The sequence below is a fragment of the Mustela nivalis genome (assembly GCF_964662115.1).
Source record: "Mustela nivalis genome assembly, chromosome: 8".
In the NCBI taxonomy this organism is placed as follows: domain Eukaryota; kingdom Metazoa; phylum Chordata; class Mammalia; order Carnivora; family Mustelidae; genus Mustela; species Mustela nivalis.
The window spans coordinates 131799023-131817176 of record NC_139027.1 but is presented as its reverse complement, the minus strand read 5'-3'; the positions used below and the strand labels follow the sequence as shown (position 1 = coordinate 131817176).

General features: G+C 43.5%; 1 protein-coding gene across 13 annotated transcripts in view; it reads right to left on the bottom strand.

Moving 5' to 3' along the window:
• Positions 1–136: 136 nt before the first annotated feature.
• NCOA3 (nuclear receptor coactivator 3) overlaps positions 137–18154 on the bottom strand; it is a 139172-nt gene continuing 121154 nt past the window's right edge. For 7 of the 13 annotated variants that reach the window (XM_082744791.1, XM_082744786.1, XM_082744792.1 and 4 more), the window contains 8 exons: positions 17932–18058; positions 16702–16873; positions 8453–8746; positions 7125–7229; positions 5586–5835; positions 4319–4493; positions 3833–3974; positions 137–3553 (listed from right to left, as the gene is read on the bottom strand). In XM_082744791.1, coding sequence (XP_082600917.1) covers positions 3542–3553; positions 3833–3974; positions 4319–4493; positions 5586–5835; positions 7125–7229; positions 8453–8746; positions 16702–16873; positions 17932–18058 — 1277 coding nt within the window. In that variant the 3' untranslated portion in view covers positions 137–3541. The remainder of the gene's footprint in view (positions 3554–3832; positions 3975–4318; positions 4494–5585; positions 5836–7124; positions 7230–8452; positions 8747–16701; positions 16874–17931; positions 18059–18154) is intronic. The other 6 variants (XM_082744798.1, XM_082744797.1, XM_082744787.1 and 3 more) reach the window with 1 other exon arrangement.

The window sequence follows — 18154 nt, the reverse complement described above, 5'->3', positions numbered from 1 at the left end:
CTTCGAGCATAACAGCTCTGTGCTTTTCCACGGTTAGGATTATTTGAACAGGATCCCTTAACCACCTCTTTATCCTTAATCCAATTAGGATTTTTTTTTTTAAAGGAAAAGAAGGAAACAAGCAAGCTCTTAGGCATCAATGTTAAATAGAAACCTTTATTTACAATGACATCCAAAATGATCCACAACGCAGTCAGAGCTTACCACTCAACCATCTCCTAAGTTATCCCATGTGGTCTGGGTTCTTTGCAGTGTAAAGAATGATTTAGATTTTTAGAAGAAACATTGAATGTAAACTTGATTGAAAGTGAATTCATTCTCAATACTATAAGTCAGTTCCTGAGAATTTTAAATATTGCTCTCAGAATGACATTTCCATCATCGAAATTCCACACATTGGAAAGACAGAGAAAGAAGGAAAGAAAAAACACCTTTCTCATTAAACAGTTGGCCTTCGAGCTGAAAAGCAGCTCTTGCTCCTCCGAAGCAGGGGGTTTTGTCTGTCCTACAGGCTTTACTCCTAGGATGCCCCCGCTTGTGAACAAAACTCATGGAACCGGAGAGGCATAAGGACAACTTACGTGGCAGTCCTTTCAAGGACCTCAAGCCAAGTATGTTCTATGCTCCCCTCCCCATACCCCCAACTCGCCTAGATATTAAATACCAACTAACTAAGCAGTCCTGGTGGTTGATATTTACACCTTTTCCATCAAGATGCACAATTTAGAAAAGTGGCATCATAATACGAACATTAACAATGAATTTCTATTTGCTTTTTAAAGGAAGAAATGTATCTCCTCTATTATCATTTTGATCTTTATAAAATATATATATTTATATTTATATATCTTTGGATTCAGCAAAAAAGTAGGTACTGGAAATATCACACATTCTAAAAGCAGATGAAATACCAAGGTTTAAAAAAGTGGGGGTTGGGGAGTAGGGAGAGGTAGGCAGCAGGAGTACAAAGAGAAGTATCCAAAAAAGATAAAAGGGCAATAAAGGTAAAAACAAATTATCTCAAAAGACGGCATCTATTAAAAGAAAATCAAATTCTTAAGTTTGCACCAATAAAATGAACAAGTAGAAAATATAAAAACTTATAATAAAGTTTCTCCTTTTTTTCCCATATAAAAGGGGGTGCTGCCTTCCAGTTAGCCTGGAGTTGGGACTGAGGAAAAGAATCACAAAACTTTGTGTTTTTTGTTTGTAATTTTTAAAAGTCAAGAAAGGTAAGAGCACCATTCTCTTTCTCCCCACGCACACATGACTTAAACAGGAAAGGTTCAGATACACGTGACACAACTGTGTCTAAAAAGACAAGAGACTGACTCAGCTACGTCTCTGCTCCAGACAGGAGGATGTTATCTGAAAAGTACAGGCCACTGTGATGGAAGTCGATGGATTTACAATCTCAGATTTATTTTTAACCAGGCAGTGGGGGAGAGGGTGTCAAATCCAAATCTATTCCAGAGGTGGTTCTGGAAATACGGGTTTCACTTATGTATAAGTCAAAGAAATTACGTGATCTTACCTTCATAAACACCTAGAAAAATTGGCTAAATACGTATGAAATAAAACAAAAATTAACTGGTTCTCGGTTATTGCTAGGAAATTGATACCAAAGCTAGCCAGAGACCTTTGAAATTCACGGATATCTGAAAACCCAATTTCATTCAACTATTTGAAGCTAATAAAGTAAGCCAGGTAAAAGGAATTAAATTTTTTCTCTATTCCCAACGGACCAGAAAGAGTGTCCAAGCCCGGCAAGAGCAGAAAGGGGCAGTGGCATGGAGCGCAAAGGCACGCGCTCAGCCAGACCACAGCTGGGAAGCTGCACACCCGGCCGCCCTGGGGGCTGAGCTCCCTGAGAAACCCCCTGACGCCACTCCGGCTCTCAGGGACCAGAAGCGCACCGCTTCCAAGTGACAAGACAGCCGAGCAGACACTAGACGCCACACATCAAGGGGTCTACTCCCGAGATCTCAATGTGGGATTTGGGTCCTAGCAACCAAAACCTTAGAGCACTCCTACAGCGGATGAAGAGGCAACATATTCGATTAAAAAACAGAATATCGTGAACTATTGTTTAATTTATGGACCGCTTAAAATCCAAGATTCCTTTTAAATCAAATTGATCTTTTAAAATTCTTGATATCTTTTTTTAAAAGTTTATTTCTCCATATCTATTCTTTCCCCTAAAATTAACAAAGTGCTTAGTTCTGGTAAAGGAATTTAAAAGACAAATTTAAAATGCCTACATCTAAACAAATGATCTTTTTTAAAAAAAAGCATTTAAGAGATCGAAAAGAGGGAGGCATCTAACACTGGAGCAGGGGGGTGGGGTGCGCCTGCAGACCGCCATCCCCTCCCCCAGGCCACAAAATTCAGGGGGTGTCTCTTCTGTGTGTAGCCTCACCGCACTGAGCTTACTGAAGTCAACAATGTTAAATATTTAGCTTCACAAACTCTGTAAAAATGAGTTGTTGTGACCTGCAAAAAAGGTATATACATATTTTACATAATACAATATCTTAAAGGTCGTATTTACAAAAGAAAATCTATTCACAGAAACACTGCGAAATTCTGATTCAGAATGCAGTACCTGGCCTTGGGTTTTCTGCAATTTATTTTCAAAAAGCATTATTGCTCTACCATATAGGCAAAGGGTGACACCAGTACTTCAAACAACAAAAAAACCATAGTCCTTGCCCAACAGATCAGTTCAGACAAAAACCGGGAATGTGGTTCACCATTCCTCAAGACCTCAGGAATATTGCATTTATCCATTACTTTTTAAATAAAGTGCACTCGGCCGCACATTAGCATGGGAAAAACTGCTACTGCTGCAACTAAATACTGTCATCTCACTGTCCCTTCCACAAAGCCATGTGACATCAAGGACATCTCCTGGAGGTAAAGTATTATAGGACATTAAAGACAGAGGAAGTTCTTACTCAGGGAAAGGTCCAGGACAACCAAGAATAGGGCTGGAGCAACTCAACACCATCATTAAAAGACAAGAATTGAGAAAGGCCAACTTCTCGGGACAGAGTCCGGTGAGAACACAAAACCATCTGGTCACAACAGGAACACATCAAGTTCGGCAACTGTGTTCTCCGTCGGGTACTGCCACGAGAGAAACTAGACCTCCTCCCCTCTCTGGACTTCTCTGAGGTCCTCCAGCCCGTCCCCACGGATGCGAAACACCCGGACAAGCAGGGAGAAAGAAGGGGTACGGGCAGAGTTTCGGGATCAGTCACACTCCGTCCCTCCAGAATCCCATCCCCAAGAGGCAGAATGCCAAAAGTAAGTGTTGTGAACTCCACGATACACAGGAGGAAGGAAATACAGGTAGACATCGCACATCTGCTTCAGATCCAGTCCTGCTCAAATGACATCGCTCGGAATACCCTTCCCGGAGACCGAAGCCGGGTCTTTCCTCAGAGCTGAGTGTGCAGGCGAGGATTCTTCACTCCCGAGAATCATAGTGCAGTGTCATTTGTACAGTGATTTCCTTGGAGGTCCTGGTGTAGGGGTGTCAGCAGTATTTCTGTTAACAACCAGAAGACACGTGAGGAAAACACAGGCTGTGCACAACACAGAAGAATCCACGGCGCCAGCAACGGGCCACTGGCTGACGGATTCAGATTCCTTAGATGCCATTTACCAAAGGTACCGGATGGCCCAATGCCTTAGACTCTAGCTTTGGGTCACCCACCCCAAGTTGAAAACCTGCTGAGGACCTTTAGATTACAGATGAGGCTTTGGCTCTCTCAAGAGAGAAGGAAAAATTTTCTGACAAAAGGAAGGGACAGACCGACCCCCATACCTGATCAGGGCCCATGGGCATGCCGGCCATGGGCATGGAGTTCATGTTCATCTGTCCCATGGGACCACCGCTGCCGTTCATGTGCACCATACTGTACGCCGCAGGGTTCCCCTGGTGGGCGAACTGCTGCTGGGGAAACGAGCTGTAAACCAAGTGGGAAATTACAAGCTGGGTCATTCTGGTCACACCGGACATGCACAGAGAGACCACCACAGTTCTGTCAAGTATCGCTGTGCTTCAGCAGAGAATACGAGGGAGAAGAGGGCCCCCTGCCTGCCTCGCCTTCTCTGTTCCACAGCTGCCTGTGGATACGTGTGGGGCAGGAAGGAGTCTCAAAATGGAGAGGCCAAATAGTACACTTCCTAACAGGAACCCAGGCCTTTCGCGCTCTCAGTCCACACAGGCTTGACTGAAGCATGCAGAGGTTACGCTCTTACACTTTTGGGCCCCAGAACCTGAATGCCTTTTCAAGTCCCTGTTCCTCACCTGTTCCTGGCCAGGTTTCCTGATGGCCAGCCCTTTATCTCCGACGACTGATACAGGGGCGCGGTCTGAGCATGCGGCATCATGGGGTTCTGGGAAGGACCCATTCTCGAGGGCATCATTGCATTGGGAGGACTAGACACTCGACCGAAGGCTGGGTCTGGTTGCTGTCCCATTCCTTTAAAGAAGAAGGAAGAACAAGAAACTGCAGTATCCATTTCCTACAGAAACTTCATGGTCTCTTCTAAGGGCAGGGGAGACAGAAAGAGCCACACGATGCCGCCTGCCCTCTCCTCTTGCTTCTCACTGAGACGCCAACTGGGGGAATGGGCTTACCGCTGGCCGCAGACCTTCCAGCCCACCGAAGAGCTGCTACTTCGTGGAGGTTTTTGTGTAAGAGGGACTCCACCTCACGCTACTGGCATCACTCTGTCCCTCTGTCCCCAGATGGCAGGAGAATACCTAAAATGGAATCTCCCCAAAAGACACCTGGCCCCCCACTCCCACCATGTTCCTGGAATCTCTCCAAGACTGGACCTGAAGGGATAACATGCATTACTGTAATTAATACACAGCCAAGTCACCAAGGAAAGGAACCCAAAAGCCCACTGGCATTCCTCTGACATGAGCAAGCATTCAGAGCCTGTAGAGTCCAGCTACACTGGGACATACTTGGTCTGGGGTGGGGAGGGGAACCTGGTGGTCTTTCTTCCAAATTAGGGTCTGGGGAGCTAAAAAAACAAGACCGGGGGGAGAAAAAAAAAGCTCAACTCTGATAGCATATCTACTATGCTACTGCACTCCCATAAACATTTTTGGGTTTTGGGTTTTTTTTTTAGACCAATCAGTTTTTCTCCATTCTGACAATGAGCATCGTCTCTTGATCAAAGTACTCTGAGTTGTCTTCCACCTTCCCTGCCTTTCTTCCACCCTCCCTGTTTTTCTCCCAAAGCAGGTGCCTGTGAGCAGGCCTCAGGCGACCTTGCCTCAGTGCAAATCTAAACACATCTATGAACACACAGTGACACCAAAACTCTTGAGCAAGACTTCTAGGGTTTGTCTGGTCTGGCCTGGTCTGGCCTCTTACTGCACCTTGTCAGTCTCAAAAGTCACCATTCCTTGTTCTGCTGTTTTTAATTAATTTCATCTTTCTAGTGAATAACAAAAGGGAGTGAGTAAATACTACTTTGTATTTAATATGCAACGTATCTCCGAATCTTAGATCCTTAGTAATCTTACTCTGGGGAAGCCATTTCGCCATCAAATTTACCGTAATTTGGTGGATATGGAAACTGCTGGGGAGGAGCCTGTGGCATCACCGGCCCTGCCAAAACCCCATCCATGCTGGGGGAGGCGGTCACGTTCGGGGGTGGGCTGAAGGCCTGCGGCTGCGGCTGCGGCTGCTGCTGTTGCTGCTGCTGCTGCTGCTGCATCATGACGGCCACCCGCTGCTGGCGGAAGTGATGACTGAGCAGCTCCCTGCTGCGCTGAGCTACCATCTGGGCATTCAGAAAACCCTGCTAATACCCAAGAGAGAATGCAGTTACACACACGGAGCAGCAACCGGCCAGTCCATACACATGGGACCACCACCATACAGGAGGTAGGAGAGAAAACCACCCAATGCCTTTCTTCCTACAAGAGGAAAAATGCACCATTCTCAGTCTGGTAAATTCCCAGTATGGCATCGTGGCTGGGTGGGGACGACGGGGTACAGAACAGGGACCTGGAAACCGTTTGGGCGAGTTGTCAAGCCTTCACACGGAAAACACTCCTTAAAGTGAGAGAACATTTAAGGGTAGACTATGTAGATAAATTTTTCAGAAACTATGAAATGAAACCACAAGAAGGAAAAGGACAGCAGTAAGAGTGTGGGAGGAGGGGAGGGAGGAAGGGAGGCACGAGGGAGCATTCCCCCAAAAGAATGGGGTCATACTCAAATAGGAGTCTACCCCCAGAGGTAGACTGTAGAGTCTCTTAAAGCTTTTGAAACAAGAGACAGAGAGTTAGGAGCAGCTGTCTGCAAGTTCAGGAAGTAACATGGTCAAAGCACAGAACCAAAACATTGACTTGGGCCCTATCAGCTGGGAGAAAACACCTGCGAAAAAGCAACTTTTATCTTTCTGGAAGGCATCCTAGCTCAGCTTATTCAAGACGTCGGATTATCAAAGTACTTCCACACAGGCCTAAGACAGCCAACACTGGGCCTGTCACAGTCGGTTGTTTTTGTCTGTTGCTTTTTACAATCATTAGCAACAGTCTTTCCAACCACAGTAAAGGACTTCTGTGTGGTCATCTGCTTCGCACACATCAAGAAAATACCTTAGTACAGTCTCCAACTTGTGCTGGAGGTACAGAGAACTCAGGCATCATCCTTCCCACTATGGAAAACAAGTCATCTCAGAGACGGTCCTTGAGAGTTGCATTATGTATCATTTACTTTTTTCTTCTTATAATCTCGTATTTTACCCAATGAGCGTATGGTTTCATAACCAAGAAACAAAGAAAAGTTTACAGATTTATTATTTTTAAATCCTGAAAAAGTGTCAGCTATTTTCACCATATATAATCACAAAGGAAATTAAAAAAACACGAATCCGTGGTTTTAATGAAAGCGCCTCCCCTCCTGAGTCCTCATCAGCAACAAGAGAGAAGAATGGAGGAGGAAGTGTGATGAGGGCGCGACTGGTTTCTTACACAAGAAACTGGGAGCTGGTGGGTTTCAACATACATTTACTGAGGGCCACGTACGGACCAGGCCCTGCACGGGGCCCACGGCAGTGGCCGTGGACAGACTCACTTTCCTCACCTGGGAGGTGACCTGCGGCTGCATCATGGGCCTCATGACGGCAGCACTCCCAGCAGCAGGGCTGTCCATTTTCATCTCCAGCGCCTGACGGCTCTGATTCAAAAACTGGAGAGAGACAGGTTGGTTAGGATGCACGTGGAGCACACGAGTGAACCCTGAACAGCTTTCCAGCACCACCCAGGAAGGTCCTGATGTTACTTCCAACACGTTAACCTGGTTAAGTCACATCTACACTAAACCAGTACACTTCCACACTTCGCGGGAGCATGCAGCTCTTGATCTAAAGGCTGTGAGTTCAAATCCCAAGATGGGTACAGAAGTTACTTTAAAAAAAAAAAAAAGTAACTAAGTGGAATCTTAAAAAAAAAAAAAAAGTTCAGGCTGAAAAGGCCTTGGCAAACATATGAAGCTTTATTGTTTGGCATCACAGGAGGAAAAGTTAAAATACAAATCTGCAGCTTACAGAGTATCTTCAACAGAAACTCAAAGGATTCATAAAGTCAGATTTTCTCTGGGATTATTTAGGCCACTAGGGAAATAGCTTTAACTTGCTCAGACCAACACTAAATAAACCACCTCCTCAGTTAGCTTTTCCTAAGTGACTTCAGTGGAAAGAAGTGGTAAAAAGTAAAATGACACCATGAATATGGTAACACAGCTTTCCAGAGCACCAACAATGACTTTTCATCATATTAATACCCGAGAAGTCTCTGGCTCACTCGACCTGACGCTCACTCACTCATCAGCTTACACGGTTCAGTTCCGCCACATTTAATGACTCAGCATACCCAAGACATAAATAATATAAAAATAGTTAAATTTTAAAAGATATGTTAGGGATTAAGGAAATAAAAAAGAGAGCTCTTAGTTTAGAATATTAAGAGAGCTCAAGCTTTTTAAAACATCTAGAAAGCAGAGGTTCCATAAAAACAATGTTCAAGTCAATAAGGTTTAAGTATCTGGTATTAATATTAAGGACTTTTTTAAAAATAGAAACCATCTACCTCTAAGCCATCAAGAAATACTTTCCTCCCCCAAGGGCCATCTCCTCGGACACTGTTCACTTTCTAATCTGAACGACAGAATAATCTTATCAAAAGGTAAGGAGGACCTGACCAATTCCAGCAGGACCACTCCCTCAAAAGGAAGCACCTGTACCAACAAAAGGTTACACAAACGTCCCAACAAGAGTGTGAGCTGACAAGGGCTAGAGAGCCAGTGGCAAGAGCCCTGAAGAGCAAAGCCTGACCACGCGGCTGGGGCGCAGCCGGAGGGGGGTCGCGGCCGCAGGGAGGGCGCATCTGGCTGAAGCAGCTCGAGCCGCTCACCTGCTGGCCTTGCAGCCGCTGCTGAAGCTGCATTCGGAGCTGCTTGGGGGTGCTGGTCCGGGGCCTCATGATGTTGGCCCTCGGGTGCATTCCTTGGAGAGGAAAATTGCCTTGCTGGTTCATCGGATTCATCATGGAGTTAAAAGTTGGTGATTGTCCCTGAAGATTAAAGCCTCCTTGCATTGGAGGCCCCTGGGCCGGGTACGTCTGCCCATATAATGCCGCCTTCTGATCCATCATTACTGCCGCTTCCTGGCCCTGGAAAGCATCCTGTTTGGACTCCAAAGCTTGTCCCTTCAACATCAAACACATAAATGAACAGTCAAGTACATGTAGAAAGCAAAAGAAATCAAATGCTTCAAGAAAGGTAAAAAATAAAGGCAATATATGTAAACAAGGGTGTCGCAGAATTCCAAAAGCAAAATCAAGTTTACGGTCTGAAGTTCCATGAGAGCACAGACCATGACCCAACGTTTTCACAAAGGTGTCCTAGTGCCTAGCACAGACAGAGTCTCGTGCAGACGAGAGTACCTGGAAAAATGCTATTTGTTCCAGACCAGATTTCTGTACCAACACAGACCGTCGAAGCCAAGTATAAAAAAGAATTAAAATTGTTATCAATTAATTCTCTTATAATTACTGTAGGAATATTCTGACGGTGACTAGACGTGATTTTGGTAGGGACTGAGGAAATCAACATAAATTCATATCTCCCAAAGCATACTACTAAGTTGCACAGACAAAACCTGAAGGTGGCCATCCACTACTATTTGTATGGCTGGAGGGACTGGTTAAGAAACCCATTCATCACAAGTATTTATCGGGTGCCTGCTGTGTGCCTGCCATCACTTGTCTACGTGTGAAGTGTACGTACACAATAAAGTCCAAGAAGTGACAGAACAACAGCGAGAACAAAGATTCTGAGGAAGAGAAGAGCCTGCCACACTGAGACAAGAAAGGCCTGCCAGCTACTGCGCTCACTTTCACCTTCCGACCCACGGGCAGGGAGTGTGGACTGCCAATATGCAGGCCACAGTCTCGTCCCAATACACACTTCACCTCACTTTGACAGTGACCCCGCTCTTGATTTCCTCACCTCTCTGACCTCTCCCTCAGAGGCATAATAACAAGCGTTCACCAGGGTTCAGTTCTAGGCTGCCTTCTTCTCTCTCACGACATTTTCTACTCCGCTCTTCTCATCTACTAGCAACAGCGGCCGAACTCGTCTCCAGCTCAAGTGTCTCAGAATTCTGACTCTGCTTACGCCAACGCCTGCTTAACAACTTCACCTGGACGTCCCCGGCCTCTCAGACTTCATGTGTAGAAAACACAAGTCGTGATTCCAACAGCCCCTCCCCCCAAAACACTCTGATTCTCCTCCAATCCTCCCTCCTGGCAACATGGCAACACCATGTGCCCAGAACTAAAGCCAGCAATCTGGATTCCTCACATTCTCTCTTTCCAAGCACACGTGCATGTGCGTGTGCACACATGCACACGTGGTCCACTGAGTCCTGTCAGTTTTTCTTCCATATGACATATAGCACAGCCTTCCCTTCTTCCATTCCACTGCTGTGACCCTCTCCAAGATACTTTCTTGGATTCTTATAATAACTGTTTCTATGCATCTGTTCTGTCCCATCATTTCAATTCACTTCTCCTGACAGGAATCTGAAATTTCTTTCTATAAAGAAAAACATACTGTAAGTTAAACATGGATTAATCATACAGGTTTACCTCCTTTCTCTTGCTAACTCGACTAAAATAATAGCAAAAATTTAAAAGGTAGTATCTATCCACAAAACAATGATAATAAGAAAGGCAACAAGGTATTTTCTTTAAAAGATTTTATTTATTTGACAGAGACAGAGAGACAGACGGACAGAAAGTATAAGCAAGGGGAATGCAGGAGAGAGAAGCAGGCTCCCCACTAAGCAGGGAGCCCAATGCAGAGCTCAATCCCAGGGCCCTGGGATCATGACCTGAGCCAAAAGCAGTCCCTTAACCAACTGAGCCACCCAGGTGCCCACAACAAGATATTTCAACGAGCATTTGCAAGACAGAAAAAGAGAGGAATAACCAATTCAAAAACGTAGAGAAGCTGAGACCCATGTGCCTGTAGAGGAAAACACACCCAAGACCTGAGCAAGTGTCTCCCACGGACCCAATGACAGATTCCACTGGGGAGGCAGAGGGTCTGGCTAAGTGCTTAAATGCAGCTGGTTAGGAATCGGAGCAGAATGCAGGGGAGAAGCTACTTCCCAGTCCCTAACTTGCTCCCCAACTCCACACGCCATGTAGCTATCCCTTCTACCTACTCCCTCAGCTCCCTCAATTCTGAGACACCAAGCAGAGCAGAGGATAAGCGCAGGGAGAAGCTGAAAACAGGACATCTTATTTACAATTCCTAGTAAAATTCTTGTACTTTATAATTTTATATCTTAACACTATAGGATCAACTTGCCTGCCCAGTGCCACTCCCATCATGCAGCCAGACGATTAAAAGTTCCCAGGCAAGGAAAACAGTTAGCAGAAGAGGAGGTGGTTAACAGCTCTACATGCTGCAATTTGAGGAGTCCTGAAGTAAAAAGGCCAGCCCCCCCACCAAACCCTTTCAGTGAAGACTGACTCTTTCTAATACAACACACTTAAACATAAAAAGATAGTCAAGAATGGCAAGATACGTGATGGTGAAAGCTTCCAACATGAAAGGGACACAAACAAATAAAAAGTAACTTAGAAATAAGGAAAATAGATATTAAAAAACACAGACTCAGTTTAATACCCAACATGTCAATAGACACCCCAAAGAGATAAGAAAATACGTGAGATAAAATGATTAGAGAAATGATACCAAATGACATGTCTGATAAGCTTTAGAAATATTCAACCCTAAAAAATTTTTTTAAAAAGAAAAAATATTCAGTTCTATTACCAATAAATGCAATTAAAACTCACTAATTAAAAAGAAAAGAGGGACGCCATGGTGGCTCAGTCAATTAAGCAGCTGCCTTCATTCAGCTCAGGTCATGATCCTAGGGTCCTGGGATCAAGTCCCACATTGGGCTCCTCATTCAGCAGGAAGCCTATTTCTCCCTCTACCTGCTCTGCCTGCTATTCCCCCTGCTTGCACTCTCTCTCTCTCTCTCTCTCTCTGTTAAATAAATACATAAAATCTTTAGAAAATTTTATTATGCTAAGCAAAATAAGTCAATCAGAGAAAGACAAGTATCATATGATCTTACTGATATGAGGAATCTGAGAAACGAGAGAGGACCATAGGGGAAGGGAGGGAAAAATAAAACAAGATGAAACCAGAGAGGAAGACAAACCATAAGAGACTCTTCATCTAAGGAAACAAACTGAGAGTTCCTGGAGGGGGTGGGGGGTGGCGTGGGGAGATGCACACTGGGGAGGGCATGTGCTATGGTGAGTGCTGTGAATTCTGTAAGACTGATGAACCCCTGGAGCAAATAATACCTTCTATGTTAATTTTTTTAAAAAGAGAGAGAGAAGACACAGGATACACTAAAATTGCCCCCAAACCAAGAGGAGTCTCTGTGCATCTGACATACAGCAGAATGAGAGAGACAAGAACCACACCAAGATGCCGATTTATGCAACTTCAGAGAGAAAAAGGTCCCAAATAATTCCAGAGACGATCAATGGGTCTCACACAAGGAAGAGCAGGACTCAGACTGGAACAGGAAGGAGTACACGGCAACACTGGGCACCAAAAAGCTGTGGAACAATTCTTCCAAAATTCTAAGAGGAAATTATTTTCAACCCAAAATTTAATACAAAGCTAGACACACTGGGGGTGGAATAAAGATATTTTCAGACATGCAAGGGCCCAATACACTTAATGTCAGGCAGTAAGGACAGAGAAGTTAACAAAAAATGTGTTTGAACAAAACAAAGGAATAAAGCAAGACGGAAAGCCACTTCGGACCAGGGAGCTGGGATATGCGAAAGAGACGAGGGTCTAGACCTCTAAGGGCAGAATGATGAAGAGTAACAGAGAACCACAGAGGGAAGGTAGGAACTGAGGAATTACCTAACGTGTCTGCACGTGGGAAGAAAAACTGAAGAGGGGACGCCTGGGTGGCTCAGTTGGTTAAGCAGCTGCCTTCGGCTCAGGTCATGATCCCAGCATCCTGGGATCGAGTCCCACATTGGGCTCCTTGCTCTGCAGGGAGCCTGCTTCTCCCTCTGAATCTGCTTTCCACTCTGTCTGCCTATGCTCGCTCTCGCTCGTTCTCTGACAAATAAATAAAATCTTTAAAAAAAAAAACAAAAACTGAAGAGAAATTTTATATTTCCAATGGAGCATCAGGGGAGGATTAGTATTAAATGTGTAAAAAACGAATTTTAAAAGGCAGTTAACTCCAAATCCAACAAAAACCAAAGACCCTATACAAATTATGCCTGATTCAGCAACGAGCCAAAATAATGACAACACTGACCAGCTATATAACAAAAGCCATAATTATACTGAGGTAAAGAGAGCACACGCTCTTGCGTATGTAGTGAGTATGGCTATGAGTGTACATATTGGAGGAAGGGGCGATAAATACAAATCCACAATTTTTTTTTATCTGAAATTAAGAAAAAAAAAAAAAAAAAAAGGCTCTAAAAAAGGCAACACAACTTTTTATCAGCCGTGAATGCATTTAATAGCAAAACTTGACCTGAACTTTTATGAAGCAGTATCTCTACATGTCCACTCAGTGTGGCTCTCAGAGTATTAGCATGTTATATATATTTATAACATTTGGCTCTCAGAGTATTTATTTATATATTTGGCTCTCAGAGTATTAGCATGTTTGAGGATAGGCTACTGCGAAAAGCGACAGGATTGCTCAAAACTCCACCAGGGGTATCACAGAATAAATGGCATACACACACTGTTTTACCCTCCTAAATCCAAAAATTCCTGAAATGCAGAGTGTACCTGACCCCAAGGTTCTCAGACAAGGGACTACAAATGCACGGTCAGCTACTGCAGCAGGAAATCAACAGACGCAGATGGAAGCTGATGAAGAACAGCCACATACACATAGCCGTTAGAAATGTTCCCCAAACAGTCAAGTCTCACTGTCTGAATGGGGCAAATGTGTGTGATTCTTCAAAAAGTGTATTTTTGTATAATTTTACAGTTACAAACACAAGTTACTTGGCTAAAAATAAAAATTAACTATAACAAAATAGGAAAGCAAGTCTCATCACTACCCTGCTTAAAAATCTTCCATGGCTTCCCAATATAGCAAAAAAACTCCAGCCTCTGTGGACAGTTTGTGGAACCAGCTTCCGCTTACTTCACCAACATCATCTCACAGAAGTCCCTCTCTGTTCTCACAGATTTTCAGTCACTTGGTAGAACCCCCACGCCCTTCCCACCTGAGGCCTTGGAGTTAGCCGTACCTCTTCTGGAACATTCTTCCCCTAGCTGTTTGCCATGCTGACTCCATCTTACCCTTCAAATGTCAACTTACATGTCATCTCCCCGCAAAAAGCTTCCTGACCACTCACCCCAGTCACCAGTAATTCTTTGTCTCATCCTCCTAGACTTGAAAACACAAACATTTTTAAACTAAAGAATAAGACTACAACATGCCCCCACTAAAAAGAAACTGGGGAAACTATTCAAATATATTAGACAAGTAAAGAGCCTTCAAATCTCAGCTCAGACAGAAGAAATTATTTTAAAGAAAATAATTTAGAGAATCAGAGAAAAATGCTGACACACACATACACCCCCCCCAAGGAAAGGTCCTTTAATGACACAGGCCCTTCCTGTTGATCTCCACCACACAATGTCTGCCTCCAGCCGGGTGGCTCTTTGCCTGATGTGTGTCTGCTTGGGGCAGTGTAAGCTTGCAAACAACAACGAACTAATTTGTTCACTATTGCCCCTCAGCTTCTAAAAAAAGACTAATTGGGATACAGAAGACAAGTATTTGTTAAATGAAAGAATCAACAAGTCAATACATCAACTTACATAAGGCACTGTTGCAGATAAACAAAAAACCCACCAGAAAACTATTTTTAAAACACACATAAATGACCAAAACACATAAAGTGGGCAAAACACATAAAGTGTTTTGGTCATTTATGTTCAATCTTACAAATCAACAAAATACAATTTAAAACAGGCATCTCTGGGGACCTGGGCAGCTCAGTCAGTTAAGCCTCTGACTCTGGATTTCGGCTCAGGTCATGAGCTCAGGGTCGTGAGATCAAGCCCCACATTGGGCTCTGTAGGCGTGAAGCCTGCTTAATATTCTCTCTCCCTCTCTTTTGCTCCTCCCACCCTCCTTCTCTCTCCGTCTTGGGGGAAAAGAAAAATACACACACACAAGCATCTCTGGACACCTGGCTGGCTCAACCAAAAGAGCACATGACTCTTCGTCTTGGGGTTTTGAGTTCAAGCCCCACACTGGGTATAAGAGATTACTTACATATAAATCATTAAAAAAATAAAAATAAAACAAGCATCTTTGTTGCCAATCAGATTGGAAAAGATTTAAAAGAATAATCATGCTCAATAATTGTTTTATCACTTGCTCATCCACACAGTATCTTTCATCTACCTGGGCCACAGAAGGGTGTTTGTGAGGGTGAGGAACTCCAACCCTCAGCCTCTGCATGGCAAAGCAGGAACACTACCTGCAAAACCTCTAAAACATGCTTTTCTCTAAAACCTCTAAAACCATCAACCTTTCTCTCGGACTATAGGTAAGAAAAACTAAGGCAACAAGATGGGAATAATTCATAGAATTGTTTATAATAATTATTTAGAACCAACTTAAATTTTCATCAGTAGAGCACTGGTGGGACACCTGGGTGGCTCAGTGGGTTAAGCCTCTGCCTTCAGCTTAGGTCATGATCTCAGGGTCCTGGGATCGAGCCCCGCATCGGGCTCTGCTCAGCAGGGAGCCTACTTCACCCCTCTCTCTGCCTGCCTCTCTGTCTGCCCCTCTGCCTACTTGTAATCTGTCAAATAAATAAATATATTTTTTTTTAAGGTAGAGCACTGTGTTCAATATAACAGTTACTATACACCTATTAAAATTAAAAATGTATATAATAAATTTAAAAAAGATGACAGATGGGCACCTGGCTGGCCCAGTTGGTAGAGTCTGTGGCTCTTGATCTTGGGTTTGTGAATTGGAGCCCCATGCTGAGCACAGAGATTACTTTAAAAAATGAAAAAAAAAAAAATTAAATAAAAATTGTAAAAAGATGACTGAGGATGACTTCCCTAAGTAAAACAGGTTACCAAAGTGTTTTTAAAGTCTGCTCCCCCTTTTTCTTAAATATACACTCAAAATTTACTAATGATTCTTTGTGCCAAGATTACAGAAGATTTTAACTTTTTTTTAATCTTTTTTGTCATTGTCAGATTTTACATAATGACCATTAACTATTTTATCATTAGAACAGAGAAAGCTCTTTCCAGCTTAAATGTAATTATAAGGGGCAGTTCAAGCTCCTTAGTCTCTGTGTAGCCCTCACATCCATCCACCCTCAGCCAGGTGAGACCCATTCTCCAGAGCCATGGGCACAAAAATGGTATCGCTAGAGACGTACAACATCACTGCTCTACATTTCCTACCCACCCTTTCCGAACTTCTGTGACAGAGTTTGCCACAGAGGAGTATAATCCTTTGTGTAACCCCCAGAAAATCTTGCCTAATTATCACTGAGTACGCAGATCTATACACTGCCCCACACACAGTTCTTAAATGAAAACAGGCACTACAAAATGTATCCGTTTCAAAACACAGGTCTGTGAATGACAGATTTTCATAAGGCTGCAAAGGTAACTGGGAATGAGAGATGCTATTGTTGAGATGTTCATATTCACTACTGTAAAGCGATTTTGTTTGACACCAAAAAAGCTTGTATCCTCAGAGTACACCGTGCTTGGCCAGGCAGTAAAAATAGTTAATTATAGAAATGAGATTCAACTAACATATGTAAAAAGCAGCATTTTTAAAACTACAAAGAAGTATTATTGGATCATTTTTATAGCTGCCTAATAATGGACAGCTTTACAAAATAGTAGGTTGCTGGCAGTATGATTTCTAAATGTAATACTGGGCTCCATGAACGCAGTGATGTAACTCAAGTAATAGGAAAGATAGACAGGCATTCATGTGTATGGCTTCATGGATATGCACACACACACGTATGTTTTAAAGTGTGCACATACACAATTCTATTTCCGTGTTAATGCCACCTACTTGATTTACAAGTTCAGGAATGCCCAGAGCTCTGTCAATTTCTTCCAAGCCTGTGGCATCTGTGTTGCTCAAGAGAGTGTGCAGCTGGTCCAACAATGCTCTTTCATCACTCTGCCCTTCTAGGTTAGAAGGTGGCCCAAGGAGATCATCCAGGGAATTCCTAAGAAGTGGCCTAAAAGAGATTTGCAATCAATGTCAATGTTGCTCTTACATACACACACAAACACACACACACACACACGTTGAACTATCAGAATACTGAGCCTGGGACCTGCCAAAATAACTTTTTGTTGTCCCTGGCCCACTGAGCTCATGTGTCAAGTGTAATACAAACGCCATATACCCACAGTAAGGTCCCACAGTCCTCCAACATATTAGAAGGACATGGAACTAGATATCATTCTCCCTCAGAAAAAATTCCATAATGAGACTATCTGTTCTCCACAGAGAAGCACTCAAGCTAATAAACTCATATAGTTTTACCACTGTCTACTCAATAGATCATTTTTTTTCTTTGCTTAATCTATTATAGAATTCAAGTTAGACTTGAAATTGACAGGTGGCTTCTTTCATGCAAATGAGTTAGTGATCAAACTAAATAAAAATTAAATAGACATAATCCACACCTTTCTTTCACAAAGAGTGCTACAGTTTGCTTTCACCATCATCCCTGAAATGTTTTAAATAATCTTAGAAAAGAATTATCAAAATCCTTAAAAATTAATCTGCCAGGAAACTGAGGCTCACCCTCTGAACACCATTTATCTTCTCAAACTGGTGGTAATTTATCGTCACCGGTTTGACCACTTACTGGTCCTGACAGTTAAACAATAAAGCGGTGTCCTCCCTCACTGGCTTGCTGCCTCACCTCGATTTTTTTTTTTTTTTTTTAAAGATTTTGTTTATTTATTTGACAGAGAGAGATCACAAGTTAGCAGAGGCAGGTGGGGGGGGGCAGGCTTCCCGCTGAGCAGACAGCTCGATGCAGGGCTCGATCCCAGGACCCTGGGATCATGACCTGAGCCGAAGGCAGAGGCTTTAACCCACTGAGACACTCAGGCGCCCCCTCACCTCAATTTTTACAGTCAGACAAGAAATGCCCAGATGGCAGATAAGTACCTCAATCAGTGAGTTACATTCATTCTCTTTTAGGTTTGCTCCTGTGTTCTGACCTTTTTCTAGATTATCCTATGCTAACATTTTCAACAGAGTCACATAACAAAGCCCCACCTATTTTGAGTCCCATGAGGACCCTGTTCCATGGACAACATGCCATCTGGCCAGGAACCCGGTTGGTTAGATGGTGCTGCCTGGGCATACGGACTGACCCCCATTCCCATGGGAATCTCACCAGGCCCTGGTGGAAGAAAAAGAGGGGATACATTTTCAAAGGCGGCAATAGCAAATATTACCCTAAATCATCTGGTTTTCTCTTTTATGAAGGGGATGCTTA